Source organism: Osmerus eperlanus, chromosome 26 (assembly GCF_963692335.1).
Source record: "Osmerus eperlanus chromosome 26, fOsmEpe2.1, whole genome shotgun sequence".
Classification (NCBI taxonomy): Eukaryota; Metazoa; Chordata; class Actinopteri; order Osmeriformes; family Osmeridae; genus Osmerus; species Osmerus eperlanus.
This window is the reverse complement of record NC_085043.1, coordinates 9,554,117-9,572,843: the sequence shown is the minus strand read 5'-3', so window position 1 is coordinate 9,572,843 and position 18,727 is coordinate 9,554,117. Positions and strand designations below refer to the sequence as shown.

Here is an 18,727-nt window from a genome sequence, read left to right as displayed (position 1 = left end):
TCATAAAATCCAATATTTAGTAGGCGCACAAAGTATTATGTTGGGTACATAGGTGTGTAACGGCAGGTCATTAACGTTACCGTTTTTAAACCTCGTTAACGGTTCCTGTTTAGAGAAAAAGGTTAATTAGCTTGAATAAGAAAATGCCATATAGTAACCGGTTTGATTTGAGCCAAATGTACACATAAACATGGAGATTTAAGTTTATTTCAGACCGAAATGAAGCAAAGTCTGTACCCCAGGATAATACCTTTCAGTTCAGTAATGTTCCATTCTCCGAACTTGCGGTATTCGAACTTGAAGACATAAAATTGTGACACAATTGTGAACACCGTTCCTTTATTGGTTATTTCTGAAATAAGGCCTGTTTCGCATTGTATTTTACATAAAGTGCACCAGATAACAAAGAAAGTATCCACCTAAATCAATTGTTAAATACTTCATACTACACAAAAAGGCAATGTTGAGTGGATAAAGCCATCAAGCATTTTATTTGTACTTACATCATACGCTTTATTTTAAGGAGCTGAGTGACTGATTTTATAATTAAAACGTTTCACATTTGTAAGTAAACATATAAACGTGCAATCAGAATACTATTTTAAATGTGTACAACAGAAAAAAACGCATAAATCTAAATGTATTTTCCAGGATTTTTACGAGATGTAAGCCACTGCTTACAGAAAATGGCAACATCAGTGGTTGGCTTTCTAATCAGAATCAGCGCGGGTGAATTAATTTCACACGCGCAATGCTTTGTAAACTCGACGTGTTGTTTAATCAAGAGCAGATTGCTTTTTATGTCGGAACACCACAGGCAGTTTGCAATTAGTGCTTCTCCGTGTTGAGCGCTGAAACAATGGCCAAACTCTATCGCATATGTTTATAACCCTAATTCAACTCGATTTTCATAACCTAGGATGTGACTGAGATCAAAAATTAGAATCACGAATGATGAGGCACCAAGAAAAACACACGCTTGTGGTGTGCTATCTGTTGGCTGTATATAGGACGAATGTGGTCATTTAAAACATTTACAAAAAGAAGTTAACTCCCACTGGGTTTCCTCGATAATATCAAAGCGCTCCTATGATACATTTCTCATGACATATTTTGCGTTTCTGCCCACCACTGTTTTAATGAGCACTTCAACGGTCCTGACGATGAGAATTCCCTTGTCGCCGCAATCATGGCTGAGGGAGTGTGTCTGCAACATATGGTTTTCCGCACAGGATGTAGAGAGTCAACAAGCAGGTCATTTACTCTCAATTAGGGAAATAAAGGCGGACAGGGGCCAACGCGCTACCCCAATCAGCACCAAGGGTCATTGGACAGCACTGCACTGCACGCAGTCCGGCCGAGACCATGCAGCGTGTCTGGGGCAAATGCTTCAGCCAAGGCCAAGGTACCGAGGCATTAGGCACTACTGAATAAACAACATAAGAAAACACATTAGTCTCAAGTGTGAGTTTTTATTTGGGGAAAAAACCAAGCCCATTAATCACACACAGACCTCTTATGGCTTAGCTACGTTCACATTTCTTAACAAACTCTAAATCAGCTGTAGGCCTAAATCAAATAGGCTAGTTTATAGATCCGTGTAATTGTTTATTTTATTTTTTATTAAGCTATTGTTTTGTAAAATAGTCTGCTACTGCTTAAAGTGTCTTTCTAAATATCAAAATGAAGGCGCCAATAGCCTTCATACAACTTCATAGAATTGGGACGTGGGGATCAAATTAACTTGTAGTAGGCCTATGGTTACGTGTTGACCGATCATGAAATTATGGTAAAAAGTGTGTAATATATTTTTATATCTATATGTAAATATACTTACAGACATGCACGTAATGGCTTGTCTTCTTCGACATGGAAAATCCACACCTTCAAACATGCAGTAACATATTAATGATGGATGCAGATCTAATTAGTACATTTTATTTCGGGTAGGCCTACACGCAGAGTCAAGGTCAAGATTCAATAACAGACGAGCCATATGGTGAAGATTTTGAGTAAAAGTTGACCACACTGTTTTTTTCAGTCGCGGGCTCTCGTGTTACAGGGCCTTTCTCGACCTGTCTGGGGATTCTAGCGCCACATAAATCACACATTTCTTTGGAAATCCGCCGCCCTCTGATGTCGAGCCTACGGCCCCACAAAACTGAATTGAAAATGCATTTCCAATTCTTGTTGTTAAAGCCTTAGCTTGTATGGACCTCCGCATAATCACCGCATCATTACGCTGCAGATACGATTAGGTTGACCAAAACCGCGGATAGGTTGAACCGTTTGATATTATGTCATATTTTGATCTAAGCTACATTTTAAATGGACTGAGAAGTATATGTTTGAGACAAGCCATGATATCGGGATATCAAAGTTATTTAACCCTTGACCTTCGAGGTGCTGGGAGTATTCACTGGTCACTCACTACTCGCTAACTAATTAAAAGAGTTTATAGTCTCTTGTTCAGACGACCAGATGTGACCAAAGCGTAGTAAAATCTCAAAGCGGTTTACAGAACACTTACTGCGCTTTAAAATGACTTTAAAAAAGCAATGGGAGTTCGAAACTATTCTCCGTAAATTCCTCCTCGAACCACAAGATTCACGGAATTTGTTTAACTCGGACACATTACTACACTTAAAGCCTATAAAAAAAGATAGAGATTAGTACCAATTTACAGTTTCCAAAGGTAGCTTTAATTTAATTCGATCGAAATGACAGCATACAGTCTAGGCTAGACTATTGATTCATTTTATTTTTGTTCATATTATAAAAACACAACTCAGTGATGGATCCCAGACACATACCTATACATATAAATACAATTATATAAACCCATTTGAATACAAAATTGGCATCTGACTGAAACCATAGAGACACAAAATGTACACAAAATGTACAATCTGCTAGCCTGACAAACAAGATGGTAGAGCTCAATTTCAAATACAAAAACAGACGTTGGATGCAACAGTTGAAAGTGTTCGATAACATAACCGAGAAAATAAATTATTCTATAAAGGCCACAACGGTGTAGAAATACATGCTGAGAAACACTTTCCTTGCAGAGCATACATTATGAGATATCACCTTACCATTTAGGAGGCACATTCCAGATGCATGCCTTTAAACTAAATTCACTGCCTGAGCACAAGGTTACAAAAATAAAAACTGCTTTCAAAGTGGAACTTTGTACATACACAAAACTAATCAGGGATTTCGATAGACGTGACCATAATCCATTTCTTTTATACAAAATAACTTAAAAGGGAGCTAACACGATATACTGCTCTCAGTTTGACTGCAAAGACAAAACAATCTTAAATGGTGAGTCTTTAAGTTGAACATTTGCTTGGGAAGACAACATTCACATACAGTTGGATGTAAAGCCACGTGTTGTTGAGACAAAGTGCTGGAGGCGAGAGGATTTTTAAAGCAGCCACAATAAGAACAAGCGACACAGACAGGCAGTAACAAAATACAAATGCAACCGCCTTCCAAATGATTACAGAGTGTTTAGCGGGACAGGGGAAGGGGGTACATTATATAAAATAAAAAGATTACAATTGGAGTTCCAATCAAACAACAGGAACACCGTAAATATGACAGGAATGGAGAATGTAGTGTCTAGTTGAACGTTTTTAGTGTTGAGTATATTGAGGCAGGAAAGATGTATTTTACAGACCATCCTGTGCCGTACCCCTACGTTCAAACAACTCTGAATGGGGGACGTGAACGTCGACAAGCAGCTCTCATAGATGTGGCCCTCCCCTCCACCACCCCACCCAGCCAGCATCAGGAGGCGGATGCTGCTGGAGCCTCCGTCTGCCCCATGGGGGCACCGTCAGCTATTTTACAGTCCTGGTCCCTCGCCTTTGGTTCCGACACTGGGGGGCAGTCTTTATGGACCGTGGTGCCATCCACTCGAGCTTCAGCCTGCGTGCCTGCCATGGACACCTGATCCCGCACAGACTGGTCCACGACAGCCCCTTCTTCCTGGAGCTTCTCCTCTGCGGTATTACCATTCATTTTCTCCTCCTCCTTCTTCTTCTCTTGCTGCTCCTCCTTCGGTTCTTCTTCTGTGGTGTGGAGGTGCAGCTGCTGCATCAGCTCCTCCAGCTTGTTGGCCTTGCGCAGCTCGTTCTGCTGGATGATGGCGTACAGGTGCTCCGTCAGCTGCTCCTTCACCTCCGTCTTCCTGTGGAGGTCCAGCTTGGCCGCCACGTACTCCGTCTCCGCCTTCTCGTAGCGCTTCCTAGAGCACAATCACCCGTTTAAGATTGTTTTGTCTTTTTCGGATTTAGAGAGGTAGCTGGTTTTTTTTTTTGAGATCAGAGGTAGAATGCGTGGCACTGTGTGTCAGAGGTTGGTCTACATGGGATAATACGGTTTTCTAAGTTCCTGTAGAGGGCAGTGTTTCCAGGTATTTTGAGAAACGGGAATAAACCATGTACATTCACAGCTGTGAGCGACAAGTGAGGAGAGAATGTTCTCTGTAAGGTACTTTACCTTGCAGCGTTGTAATCCCAGCTAGCTTCCTCTATCCTCCCTCTCAGGATCCCGATGTCGTTAGACACCATGTCATCCAGGGCCTGTAGCTCCTTCTGGATCCTCTTCAGCTTCACCGCCTCCGCCTGGGTCTGCTTGGACCTGAGGGCAGGACGCGTTTGTCGTTAGGCGCTTAGCTGACCGACACACTTAAAACTCTCCAAAAGCAAGTTTCGATCGTGTAGTTGTCACTGGTGACACAGTAAAGAGTTATTGGGGAAATTATGGGATGGGTTCTTACTTTTCAGCTATGGTTTTTGTGAGGAGAGCTTTCTTGCGCTTATTTTTCGCTTCCATCATCTTTTGGTCCTCCTGCAGCTGTTCCATACGAGTCTTTTCCCGCCTGTTATACAAATAACAGAAGAAGAAAAAACAGACAAGGATCATGAATACAAAAGTCTGACACACTGTATGGGTCTCTAAACAGTTCTGCGCGTCAGAATCTTTTTTGTTTTTACTAACGATTCCGCTTCCTGTTTTTCCAATTCTATTGCAATCGGTGTCGTTTCTTCTACTGGCGCTGGGTCATGATTAGCAACCACGGTCTCTACTTTCACCCTCGGTTCCTCCACCGGCTTCACGGTGGCAACAGGTTGTTTCACAGGTTGTGGTGGGGGCATGGCGAGCTTCTGCTCCGGTGGTAGTGCAGACATCCCGGGTCCACTCTTTTGCTCTGCGGCAAACTTAAGGGCTTTCTCTCGTTGCAATTGCTGCCGACTCCGATTAGTTGGAGTAGGTCTCCTCCCGCGACCGCCTAAAGCTGCAGACACCGCCTGGTCTGGTAACGTTATTGAGAAATAACACACGGGCATTGACATGAATGATTACATCGAGATTATTCCACATACGCATTGATTAGTTATTTCTTACTGAAAACTTAGATTTTAAGGTAATTAAAGTGCTGGTCTCGCTAAACGCACAGCGCAAATCAGCTTACCTTTCTGCTGTAATCTTCGTAACTCCTCGTCAGAAAAACCGGCCCATCCAGCCATTTCAAGCCCTATATTACTTTACTTCTGTGATCAGAAATGTAAGGTTTTTATCAAGAAACCACAATCCAATCTTAAAGTATTGCTTTAAATCAGTGATATTGCAACAAAACTTTTCTATGGTCCGCCATCTTTGTTTACTGATGCCACGTTAAAGACCCCAAAGAGGACCAGCGGTATAAGACCCAAGAATATGCCTGATTAAATCGAAGCAAATTTTCCAGATCATTTCATCTTTTGATAGCTATTTAGACTGAATAATATACATTACAAGGAATTTGAAAATACAACGATTTACCGTGGATTTTTCCGATTTTCTTTTCTTTCAAAGTACCTGGCACATGTTTAGGTGCTACAATCATGGACTAGAGAGCATTTTATGAAGTTGACACCGTGCAGGGACACCGTGCAGGGACAGATTGAATCGCGTCACATATTGATTAAGAAATAACGAATGAAAACATCACTAATAGTAAACATATGAATTAACATATGAAAACGACCAGTTTGTCTTTCAGTTCACATTTGTTAACTAATTTACTTAAAGCTATTCACATTGACCCTGTAATCACCACAAGCTGTTTACTGCCTATACCTGTTTGGGTCAGAGAGCAGGTCAGAGGTTAATGAAAGAATTAGAGCTGTTTAGCAGCTCGAAATTCAGGCGGTGTGTTTATAAATCAGAGGGGTAATGTAAAAAACGCATAGACAGCGTCTATTTGATATGAAACTTTGCGTTGATTCCAGATCAAGACATCACGATTGGGCTGAGTTCCAAGACAAGTTTTCATCCTATGATTTGTAGCTAGCAAGGTCTTTTGTCAGAGGTCTATATGGATTATGTTCATTAAACATACATCTTTTGGTATATAAAAAAGCTTTTTAGCTGGTATAAAAGTTTGTGGGAAACTGTTTTTCTATAGCCAATGAAGAATAGAGGAATGCAAAAGTTAGTAAAATTCGTTTTTTATTATTCCACTCAATATTGATTTCAAAGTGTTTTAAAGGTTATTAAAACTTTTTTTTGTGTTCTGTGTCGTGGGAATTCTTCTGTGGCAAGCTAACAGAGGTGTAATATGGAAAGAGCCGTAAATGTGCCTGACGTTTTTACGTTTATTAATTAATTCTACGATTTTAGAAAACTCTCTAGTCCTCTTACGTTTCCAATCATAACTATATCGAAAATTAAAAGTTAAAAGCAGCAGTTATTAGGCTACATACTGTATATACAGAATGAAAACAGGACACAGGTTGTGTTCATGACTTTGTTCCTTTTCATGACGTGTCATAGCACTTCAGAACACACTTAAAGACCTATAATTAAATACAGTCCCTGAGATTAATTGATTATTTCTATTACGGTGATGGCTGCCCTATGATTTTGAGTGCACATCCCACTATAACATTATCAATCATCAAAAAGTCCATGCTTCCCCAGACACAACATGTGTGTATGTACATCTGTGCCTTTCTGTCAGTTAGGTCACTGCCAACGTCCAGATGAATTCGTGTGGGACTCTCTGAGTTCTCAGAGTGAAAGAACACAATAATCCCCTCTTGGAAACTAATAAAAACTAGCCTCCACATCTTTCATGCATCTGGGGGCCAATTACGGGTGAGTTAAAAGGCAAAACACCACAGAAGGGCTTGAAGGAGACAGAGGTATGGGTCCAGAGGCCGGAGGGGGCTTGCTGGTCATTTAGAGTGTGTTTGCTGTGTCAGGGCAGGGCAGGATGGGAAAGCCTTGGATCCCTAATTGCCAGAGGTCTTGGGGGGACCAAAGGCCTCATTATGGAAATGACCTTCTAGGACATGTAAGGGTCACCCTTCTCCCCCCCCCCCCCACCCCCACACTTCTATACTTGAGGGGTGGAGGGAAACCTTGATGAACTCAGATGATGTGTGCAGTTCAAAAGTTCAACATGTCAGATCTGTCGCCCACGTGTGTTGGGGGTGTGTGGAAGGGCAAGGGAGCTCTCTCTCTCACTCTCTCTTACTCTCTCTCTCTTTCTAACTCTCTCACTCTCTCCCACTCTCTCTCTCTCACTCTCTCTTACTCTCTCACTCTCTCACCATCTCACCCTCTCTCACTCTCACTGTCTCGCTCTCACTATCTCACTCTTGCACTCTCTCATTCCCATTCTCTCACTATCTCACTCTCCCACTCTCTCACTCTCCCACTATCTCACTCTCTCACTCCCTCACTCTCTCATTCACTCTCTCTCTCTCCTGCTTGCTCTCTTTCCTCCTGTTTCTCACTTTCGGGTCTCGTCCATGAAGACAGTCTGCAGGCCAGTTGTGATGTGTACCCTGATATACCCTTACTACCTAAAGAAGTAGCATGCACGCTATATCAGAAACAGTCAAAACAACGGTTATATGACCGTAACACTTGATTAGTTCGTTCAAGATGAATGTGAGACGTAATCAGTTTCTGAACACGACACGAGCAAGATGCTTTTGGCAAGTGCAGGCGCTGACCTCACCCACAGGACCGTACGTAAAGAAGCAAAGCTCACTTCTAATCAAAAAGGAAACACTCAAACGAACAGCCAGCCTGCAGAGGCTTGTGTTGGAGAGAGAGAGAGAGTCAGATAGAGAGAGAGACAGAGAGAGAGTCAGAGAGAGAGACAGAGAGAGAGAGAGACAGAGAGAGAGAGAGGGACAGAGAGAGAGAGTCAGAGAGAGAGAGAGACAGAGAGAGAGAGACAGAGAGAGAGTCAGAGGGCTCGGGAGAAATTGGGGATGATTAGAGGTCACACTCGTCCTCGTAGCTCTGAGGTACAACCCGAGGGCACGTCTAATTGTTGTTTAAAAAAGCACACATGCCCGGTGGACTCCTGCCCCCCTGCCCCCCTGCCCCCCTGCCCCCCTTCCCTCTCCCCTCCAGAACAAGCCTGCTCTGCTCCTGTTCTGAATTTGTTCTTTAATTTGCATCCCTGACCCGCTCGTTCCGCCATCTGCGCTCAGTTTGGAGAGCTAACCCCAGTTGACATCCTGCACTCGATTGCTCTTTATCTCTCCCCCTCTCCCCCTCTCCCCCTCTCCCCCCTTCCCTCTCTCCCCCCTCTCTCCCCCTCTCTCCCCCTCTCCCCCTCTCCCCCTCTCCCTTTCTCCCTTTCTCCCCCTCTCTCCCCCTCTCCCCCTCTCTCTCGTGAGGCTGTGCAGGGATGAGAGGTCGTTCCTGGTGGAGATACAGACAGCCTCTCTCAGGCCTGCGTCTGATGCTGTCAGACAGACAGCCAATCCCTCAGCCATCATTACCACCCACTGAAGTGGCTCCTGTTTCCTGCCGTGGCACTGCCGTGCCAGTGCTCTTACTGTTCTTGGAGTGTGTCCCCACACACATCTGAACGCTGGCATGCTCTCAGGCGTTGAGGAGTCCCACCTGTACGGCGGAGGAACATGGTCAGACAATGGCTCCCTGTCTCACCTGCCTCCTGGCTCTGTTTCCTCTGGCAGGCTTGAGGGCCTTTGGTACACAAGTGAGCTGGTTGGACAACACCCTGGCTTTCAGCAGGCTCTCAGACACACTCGCCCCCACTGACTTCCAGCCCCAGGGCTTGGCCCGAGAGCCAAACCCCTAGCCTTTCAGCCCTCTGACTCAGTCTCATTCCTGGGCCCTGTCTTAGCCCTCGTTCCAGCCCCAGCCCCAGCCCCGGCCCCCGCTCCAGCCTCAGCCCAGCCGCCTGTCTCCTGGCTGAGCAGATGAATAGGTCCCGCAGAGGATTCGGCCTGTCATCTTGTGTTAAAGTGAATCTGGTAAACAGTCAGAAGAAACAGACACACTCAGTGAACATTGAGAGGAAGAGAGGAAGAGAGAGAGAGAGACAGAGAGAGAGAGAGAGAGACAGAGAGAGAGAGCTGGAGTCTGCACCAACCTGGTGATGAGTGAATGCTGACACTCGCTGATTAGGGTGAGAGACATGAAGCTGGAGAGACACTTGCTGATTGGCTGAGGCCAGTGGCTGAACAGAAGTGTTGCAACTTCAGATTGACCCGGACCAGACTTGATAATAACACCAACGGATGAGTCATCGAGCACAGGGATCCGAGGCAGGCAGCAGTTGCGGTGATGACAGCCCATTCGCTGAGCCGCAAGTCTATAGTGCACAAAGTAGATGGACAAATCAGAGCAGTTTGTATTGTGAGAGAAATACGCTCGCTCATTCCAAACACACCTGCCGACCGCATGGCCTCACAATTTGGAGTCAGAAATCAGAACCTTTATCAAATCATTCATAGCTCTGGCACATTTAATCCACTGTTGTTTTATTCATTAGCCATTTCATGAATTTACTGTGGTTTAGGGTTAGCTCTCTCTCTCTCTCTCTCTCTCTCTCTCTCTCTCTCTCTCTCTCTCTCTCTCTCTCTCTCTCTCTCTCTCTCTCTCTCTCTCTCTCTCTCTCTCTCTCTCTCTCTCTCTCTCTCTCTCTAATTTCCCAGAGTACAGCACACATCTGCTCCCAATTAGAAAGAGAAAGCGTGCGTGTGCGTGTGTCTGTGTGTGTGTGAGTTTGTGTGTGTGTGTGTGTGTGAGAACGCCTATTAGTAGTCTATGGTTTGGCATGGGTATACATGTGTACAACAGTGCTTCCATCTCCCCTGGAGTTACAGGCAGCCTTGTATAAAATAAGCGCTTTACTCCAACGCATTTGACACACCCTTATTACCTGATTTAATTAGATTCTAAACGAGGGGAACAAAACGAACAGGAGTCATGGATTTGGGTATTTGGCAGCCCCAGGGGTTGGGGGCGACCCTGCTGAGAGCAGAGAATCCAGATTTATTATCTGGAAAGCCCCAGCGTCAGCCTTTACCAAGACTGCAGAGTTAATTGAATTAGATACAAGCAATACTTTTGTTATGGATGTGCAGAGAGAGAAGAGTCATCGCTCAGTCATGGCGTTCCCTGAGAGGGAGTGTTTCGTTCTATTTGATCTGATTCGATTTATTTCAAAGAGTTATAGGGTTACGATCAGGGTTCGGATTACGGGGGGTTTTTATCCCAAAAGAGGTAAAAACAACAGGTCGGGGGGGTCGATACATTTATATATCGTTCTTACCTGTAATTGGAAATATTACTTTACGCCCTGGAGAAGAAGTTGACCCCCCAGATTGTCATTGTATAATTAGCACTCTGGTTACGATACAGAACAATAGGAGTCGAGAAGAGAGGTCACACACTGGGTCTTTCCAAATGGATTGATTGAAAACATTCATGTAAACAAGCTAGTTTAAAAGCAGTAGAAGCCAGTTGTTAGAACAGCTGATGTTGTTTAGTTTCCAAAGCACATCGGGTAGAGTTTGTGCTCGTTTTAATCTTGCTTTGAATGGTGAGACACGTTCTGGAGCTGGTTGGAGAAACGATTAAAAGGCGCTTCAGTGGTCTCCAGTCATCATAAAGACTATCTCTTTTTCATTGCCGAGAAAGTACATTTAGATTTAATCTAGATTTCTCTGCAATTATCCCTAATACAAGGGTCTGTGAAACACACACAGAACAAAGTTTAATTTAGGCCAGGACTGTGTTTGCTAAGGTATTTCGCATACAAAATAGGCCTTATGATCCGGAGGTCTGATCATGAACATCAGGATCCATTATGTTGTTGGTGACACAGTTGCCAAAATTGCAGACAACAGGCACAGCTGATCTTAAGAGACTGAGACATTGGTGGTGTGGTAGCATGGGAACCGATAACATGTATCGCGCACACACACATGCACACACGCGCGCACACACACAAACAGCCAACTCTTTAATCAATAGCACATTGTGCATACGAACACGCGTATGTTTCACATCAATACAGTGAAGATAGTAGTCTGTCAATTACATTTCTATTGTTATCTGTGTGTGTGTGTGTGTGTGTGCCATTGGAGATGAGGGTGTTTAAAGCAAGAGCCAGGGATTTCTGAGCAAAATTATAGCAATATTGTATTGTATAAAATAACATCTCTATGTCGACAGCAAAGCTTAACTGATCATTTAAAATCCCATTATTCTGCCCATGTCAATCTCATAAAACGAGAAGGGATGAGAGGGGCTGTTCAGTCACTCAATTTCAGACGTTTGTTTATCTAATATGAGCTACAACCCTTATAAATGTATGTGCTGTCGCCACCACAGAAGTTTTTCTTAACGCCCGTCTAAATTTACACGCCAAACGAAGCATTTGTGCAACAGAGGCCTGGTTCTTTCATCAGAGTGTTTGTTGGTGTTGATCATTTCTCAGGCGGGCTCTTCATGGTGCTGCCCAGGCTCTGCCTGGATAGCACCATTACCCCCTCACCACATCACAGCTCCCTGCCCCCTTATACGCCTCACATTAAATGTAAACAGAGCGGTCGCCATGGAGAAGTTGGCATGGACAACCGCTCCGTGCCCGGTACCTTCTTCCAGGCAGTTCTCAGCTGGTAGCCATTGTGCCCCGTCCCTGGATGAGGTGTTGACGGGGGTTCTGGACAATTTGGGAGGGGACCGCAGCTGACTCGCCTCTCTCTGACGTTTACCAACTCTCTCCCTCGTTTATTCAGCTCCTCTTTTATTTTATTCTCCCTCCTTCCCCCCTCTCCCTCTCCCTCTCTCTCCCTCTCCCTCACCCCTCTCTCTCTCTCTCTGCGTCGTCCCTCCTCATACCCCTCCCATCCCTCCTTCCCTCTCCTTCCCCTCTTCTCCCTTTTTCTGTCTTTCTCACTCTCCCACCACCCCCTCATTCCTCTCTCTCCTTCTCTCTCTCCCTCTCTTTTCTCCCACTCATCCCACAGGTCTTCTAAAGCCCATTAATAACCATGTGTTTGTAATTACCGCACTGTAGCCATCAGCGACACAGAGGTGCCCTGGCAGAGAAACACTGGCATGGAGCCTCTTCCTTTATGTCCATGCCCCCTCTAACCCCCCCAGCGCCCCTCCCTCGCCAACCCCGTGCCCAAAATAGTTTAATGAGGAGCTTTTTAATGTCTTTATTACAACAGAACTGGCACGATGTAGCCAGTTTGCCACGGCAGCACTCCGCCCCAGCCAGAGGTAGCGCAGTGGGAGCTATGCCGGAGGGTTGGAGGAACTTTAATGCCTTTGTTACCATTGTATAGCATCCCACCCCACAGACACTTTTGTTCATGCGCGCAAGAGCTGAAAAGCGCACAGGCTTTTGCACGAGCTATAGTGCGTGTTAAAAGACATGCGCGGAAACCACGCACACTTGCACAAGCTTTCACGAACACACACCTACATGCACGAACGAGACGGTGCACAATTTTAAAACACACACACACGCGCATACGTAGAGGCAGTGATTTACTAGCCGGCTTCATTTTATTAATGTAATTACACATTTACAGTCATTCTCTTCCTTAAAAAAAGGAAAAGTGCAGCCTGTGTGTTTTTGTGAAAGGGGCGATGTTGTTTTATTTTATGGGCGAGAGAGAAAGATGTTGTTTTATTTTACAGGCACCCGCAAGGTTTGCTTAATGTGTCAGAAACACGAAGGGTGTGTCCCGTAAAGCAACGTGTTTTAGACTGTTGTTTACCCTAGTTCTCTTTACTTACGAACACAGCCATGGAGGCAATCACTCACAATAAAAAGTTTTTTTTATTTTTTTTTACACACTTCAATTATCACAAACATTTTCTTCCTACTTTGGCCCAGGAGTATTGAACTAGAATATTGAAATACTACCTGAAGGCCTATACTTTTTTTCCCTTTTTTTTATCACATCACCGTAACACAACCCGCCTTTAGATTCTAATTGGCTAGACCTGAGGGGCGGCCCAGTGGGCAACCAATCAGCCAGTCATCTCATCACCTGCCTCTTTAGGGCCATGTCCGACACAGCGTCATTACCACGCAGCTGTCGTAAGCGAGTAGCCGTCAGTGCGAAGGGTGGCTCGCCTGCGGTGGAAAACGTCAGACTCCAGATTCTGACAGAGCGTATTACTCACCGCGCGGCCTGACGATGGCAAGGAGCCCCAGTTTGGAGTCCTTCCTCTTGTTATGTGGGTCCTATGAGAACGGGGCAGAACATACACACAGACAGCCAACACAGCCACACAGGCATGTGTTTTTGCCTTGTTTCTGTTGACGTGTCAGGGTACAGGGTAGGAGAAGCATCTGTGTTCATTTTACCGAAACTCTATATATGCAGAACAAGGTTTAATGCTGTCATTTGCTAACGCTGCCATACTTATCAAATTGAATCCATGCTCACGGTACATGATATGGGTTTGATTGACCCATTGTGTGTGTGTGTGTGTGTGTATTAATGTGTGTTCATGTGTGTGTGTGTTTATGTGTGGCAAATAACCTAGTTCCCTATCTTTGAACATGCCTCCCACCCCATTCCCCCTCTCTCTCACTCTCTCAAACACGCTCACACACACACACACACACACACACACACACACACACACACACACACACACACACACACACACACACACACACACACACACACATGATTGACATAATGATCAAGCTGAACTTCGACACCTGTCAGCGTTCAAGTCTGTTACTGTGTGTGTGTGTTTGGCATGAATTATCCCAACAAAACTGATCCCTACCCTTAACACCCAGCTGACCTCTGACCTGCTCCATATCATTGCAAGACATTCATTTACTGGAAAAAGACAGATAAACATGAAGCCATCACTGCAGAGCAAGCATGGCCGGTGTTGGTATGACGACCACTGCATCCTAAGTGAATCAGCGAAGGAAACGCATGATGCGCTTCATGAAGAACTCCAGAGGAAAAACAAAAACACATGGAGTCACTTTCAGATTCGAGAATCTCTTGATAGCTTTGAAATGTCGAGGGTCCCACCACACACACGCAACACACACACACACACACACACACGCAACACAAACACACTCACAAGTTTGTAATAGGCACACACGCAACACACACACACACACAACTTTGTAATAGGATTTGAATTGCATTTGTATCGTAAAACATTTACGAGCAGATCTCATCGCCCGATATTGGAAACACGTAGATCTGGACGGGTGTTTCGAATCCGACCGTGATCGAAAACAAATACGCCGTGCCGTTCTCCGAGCTAATGGGGTTAAGCCAGACTCCTGGCCAGGCCCCAGGGCCAGGCGCCCAGGGCCAGGCGCCCCTGCCGGCCCAGCGTGAGGGATGGTGTGGGGGTAGAGGTCTGTGAGTCGCTGCCCTGCTCTCTGGCTGCTCCTCTGTCATAGCAGCATGAGGTATGGATCACACCTCATCCATCCAGCTGCTGAGCAACCGCCCCTGCACACACACACACACACACACATGCGCAGTCATGCCATACACACACACACACAAAGTCATGCCATACATACACACACACACACACACACACACAGTCATGCCATACACACACACACACACACACAGTCATGCCGTACACACACACACACACAGTCATGCCGTACACACACACACACGCAGTCATGCTGTAAACACACACACACACACGCAGTCATGCCGTACACACACACACACAGTCATGCCATACACACACACACAGTCATGCCGTACACGCACACACACACACAGTCATGCCGTACACACACCCACGCAGTCATGCCATACACACACACACACACAGTCATGCCGTACACACACACACACACAGTCATGCCGTACACACACACGCAGTCATGCCGTACACACACACACACACACACACACACAGTCATGCCGTATACACACACACACAGTCATGCCGTACACACACACACGCAGTCATGCCATACACACACACACACACACACAGTCATGCCGTACACACACACACAGTCATGCCGTACACACACACACACACGCAGTCATGCCGTACACACACACACACACGCAGTCATGCCGTACACACACACACACACAGTCTTGCCGTACACACACACACACTCACTCACGCAACACACACGCTCCCTCACGCCACGCCAGGACGTCCACACTCGCATCGCACGCACACACACGTAGACACGAATGTCCTTGCACACAACGCGGGTAAACAAACAAACAGGCACATCTTTCCACATGTTACACACGCACACACATACTCTCTGTCGGGTCAAATAAGAACATAAAAGTGGTCAGAGTTTCATACTGTCTGTTGATCCTTGCTGTTTGTCCCTGGGGGTGGTACAAACTTTGATATTAGCCCTCAACACCGAGGATCTTCCATGAGAAACACACTACAGGATACAATGTCTGGCACACTTGTAAAGCATTGCCCCTTTTTTCTTCAGAACAAAAGCCTGTAGCTGTCAAAAAGAGCCCGTCTCAGAAAAGAGAGAGCCTCCATTGTTCTCCCTCCCTCTCCCCTCTCCCTCTCCTCCCTCCTCCAGACCCCATCTTCCTGTTGTGCTGGCTTGGCGGGGAAGAGGGGGATTTTGTTTTGGTTTCTAGGCTGGAGGTCAGAGTTCCTGGGGATGTGGAATCAGAGAAGCCTCAGCCATGTTTCCCCTTCTCAGCGGCCCTGTGGGAGACCCAGTGTATTTCATCTTCCATGAGAATGTCTGTGAGCATGTGGGCCAGTGGCTCCCAATCACCAGCCCACCAGTGTGTGTGTGTGTGTGTGTGTGTGTGTGTGTGTGCACGTGTGTGTGTGTTTAGGAGTGCTTTAGGGGCCCAGAGCAATTATATAATTATCTAACCAAGTTCATGGGAGGCACTGAAGGAGAGGCCTTGAGACCTTCTGTACAAACACTATTTACCATCACATTCATCACCAGAGGCGTCTTTCTCTGTCTGTCTCTCTGTCTCTCTGTCTCTCTGTCTCTCTGTCTCTCTGTCTCTCTGTCTCTCTGTCTCTCTCTCTCTCTCTCTCTCTCTCTCTCTCTCTCTCTCTCTCCCTCCCTCTCCCTGTACACTCGCCCAGCCTATTCTTCCACACTGTTTCTCTTTCCAACTCTTTCTCCCTCAAGACTTCTCTCTCATGAATCCGACCAGCTTTAGTTTCATGATGCAGTGCTCCCCCCCCCCCCCCCCCCGCCCGCCCCCCTGACTCCCCGCCCTGCAGCGGGCCGCTGCTCCTCTCTCCATCCAGGTGGACGTCTGATAAAGTGATGGACCCAGACGTCCAGACCCCCTGCCGACTGCAGGGAAGACTCCTGTGCTGTTGCAGCGCGGGACGATGACTCATTAAGTGTTTTTGTGGGGGTTTTAGATGTCTGCGCGGCCGTTGCGAGGGGGTTTAATATTTTCCGTGCGCCGTGTCCAGGACATTTACAGTTGGCGTCAGGGTACGAGGCTGGTCTGAGGGGAGGCACTTTGAAGTGTTTGTGGTTTTGCCACATCTGCAGGCAAGATGTGTGGGGCTGGGGTTTGGGGGCTGGGGCTTGGTGGGTTTGGGGGCTGGTGGGTTGGGGGGTGGGGGAGGTTGGGAGGGAGGGAGGTAGGGAGGGGGGGCTGGGGAGGAGGAGAGAGGGTGTCAGGTTCTGTCGGTATTCGTAATGTCATGTGACAATGAACAACATCTCTTAACTCTTTCCCAGGAACAGACTGCAAGTGGAGTTGTTCAATTGGGAACTCTCGCTGGGAATGAGCAGGATTTCAAGACTTGTCTTAGTACTACTGCTTGGACAGAAGTCCACTCAAAGTCTGGCATCTGTTAAGATGGGATCTTCATTTAAAAAAAATCATGTTTGACTCATTGCAATTATGCTTCTGCATCAACATGGCTGCCAGAGTTATTTTTGTTGTGAATAATATTGGCAAGAAGCACAATAATGTTCTAAAAAGGGCATCACAATCCTACATCAATAAGTCTCCCACTTGATTCTTGTTTGTTGATAAATACATTGCCATGTTTGGTCTAAATATAGTAGCAAAGAAAACAAAACAAATAAAAAAATCTCTGTTTTTAACGCTGTGTTTTATATTTGAGGGTAATTTAATATCCTACCACAGGGCAGGGGTAGTAGAGGGACAGCAAGGCCATGCCAAGGGGCGAGGATCCCGTTAAAACCGTGCAGTGGCACCAGTTAAATCTCATCAGACGTGGCTGTTTGATTTGTCTGTCTGTTCGTCCCTGGAGCTGTACTGTTCAGGGCAGCCACCAAAGCAAAGCAGTTGTCTTTATGGAATTAAGCCCACACACCGCAGGGACAAAGATTTAATCATGAGTTTATGGAGCTGGTTTTCGCCATGCCCGTCGTCGACGCACCCGCAACTATTTTCACATTTCATTAACAGCGTTTGTTTGCCAAGGTGGCGGTGGTGAGACCGGGTTGGAATTTGACTTTTTCATTTTCCACACGTTATTCCCGCCATAGCCTCGCCCCCAGACGGCCGCGCTGCCATTTGTAACCATTATTAAAGTCATATTTCACAGCCTAGTTCATAAAATTGTTCAACTGGCTTCAAATTAGTAGGACTGCCGTATCCCCTGCGTTCCCCTCAGAATCCCTCTGCACAGCGTCACACAGAGTGATGTGTCGGTAGTATTTTGACACCACTGTATTGCTTCAATCCCGTACTATACTTGTGCCATTCAAGGTCACGATTGGCTCACAATGTGGCTTAGATCAAGTTCTAAGTTTCTATCCCAAACACATGGAGGAGAAATTTCCCAAGACTATAAATTGTGTGATGATTGAGATGAGAAGTGTGATGGATTACCTCTGTCTGGTGCTGATGTAAAAGGCAGTTACGTAAGCTACTCTGCTGATGTTTGGTACCGTTGACTACATAGATTTTTGGGCAATATGTTCCAGTTTTGTGTGTGTGTTTATAAACTAATATTTTGTAGAAACTCATCTAAAACCCTGTTTCTAACTGGTTTCTAACTGAAAATATAAATTGTGGTCTTCACATTACATTTAAGATTTGAATGAGAAAATCATACATTTAACTTGCAGTACACATCACCCACCAAGTAAGTCACTATGGGGTTGGTCTCAGGCCTAAAGAAATGCAATGCTGTGCTTTTTCCCTTAAACCAATTACTCCTCACTGTACGCTCCCCTTAAATCAGTCAGCCCAAATGAGGAGCAAATTACTATTAGGTTTGACAAAAAAATGTCACCCATGTGAGTCCAATAAATCCACCTCTCATCTGAAGCACTGGGGTGTTTCAACGTTCTCCTTGTATACATGGTGAGGAACACGTCTGAACAATGTCTCCCTCCGTCATAAAGCCCTTTAGTGTGGTCTTAAAAACTCACATCCTGTTTTCCTCACAGCGAAGA

General features: G+C 45.6%; 1 protein-coding gene across 1 annotated transcript; it reads right to left on the bottom strand.

Annotated features, from left to right (window-relative positions):
* Positions 1-2,743: 2,743 nt before the first annotated feature.
* Positions 2,744-5,778, bottom strand: gorab (golgin, rab6-interacting). The gene is made up of 5 exons (XM_062452744.1): positions 5,489-5,778; positions 5,014-5,329; positions 4,793-4,894; positions 4,513-4,653; positions 2,744-4,258 (listed from the first exon to the last, which is right to left on the bottom strand). Exons 1-5 carry the CDS (start codon positions 5,541-5,543, stop codon positions 3,799-3,801), a joined length of 1,074 nt encoding a protein of 357 aa, XP_062308728.1. The 5' UTR covers positions 5,544-5,778; the 3' UTR covers positions 2,744-3,798.
* Positions 5,779-18,727: the final 12,949 nt, after the last annotated feature.

Bases quoted from the DNA above. Each gene is read 5' to 3' on its own strand.
- gorab (XM_062452744.1), bottom strand. From the start codon at position 5,543: ATGGCTGGATGGGCCGGTTTTTCTGACGAGGAGTTACGAAGATTACAG. The intron at 5,330-5,488 runs GTAAGCTGATTT...TAACGTTACCAG, and splicing joins ACGAAGATTACAGCAGAAAG to ACCAGGCGGTGTCTGCAGCT. The intron at 4,895-5,013 runs GTTAGTAAAAAC...TTTGTATAACAG, and splicing joins GAAAAACAGGAAGCGGAATC to GCGGGAAAAGACTCGTATGG.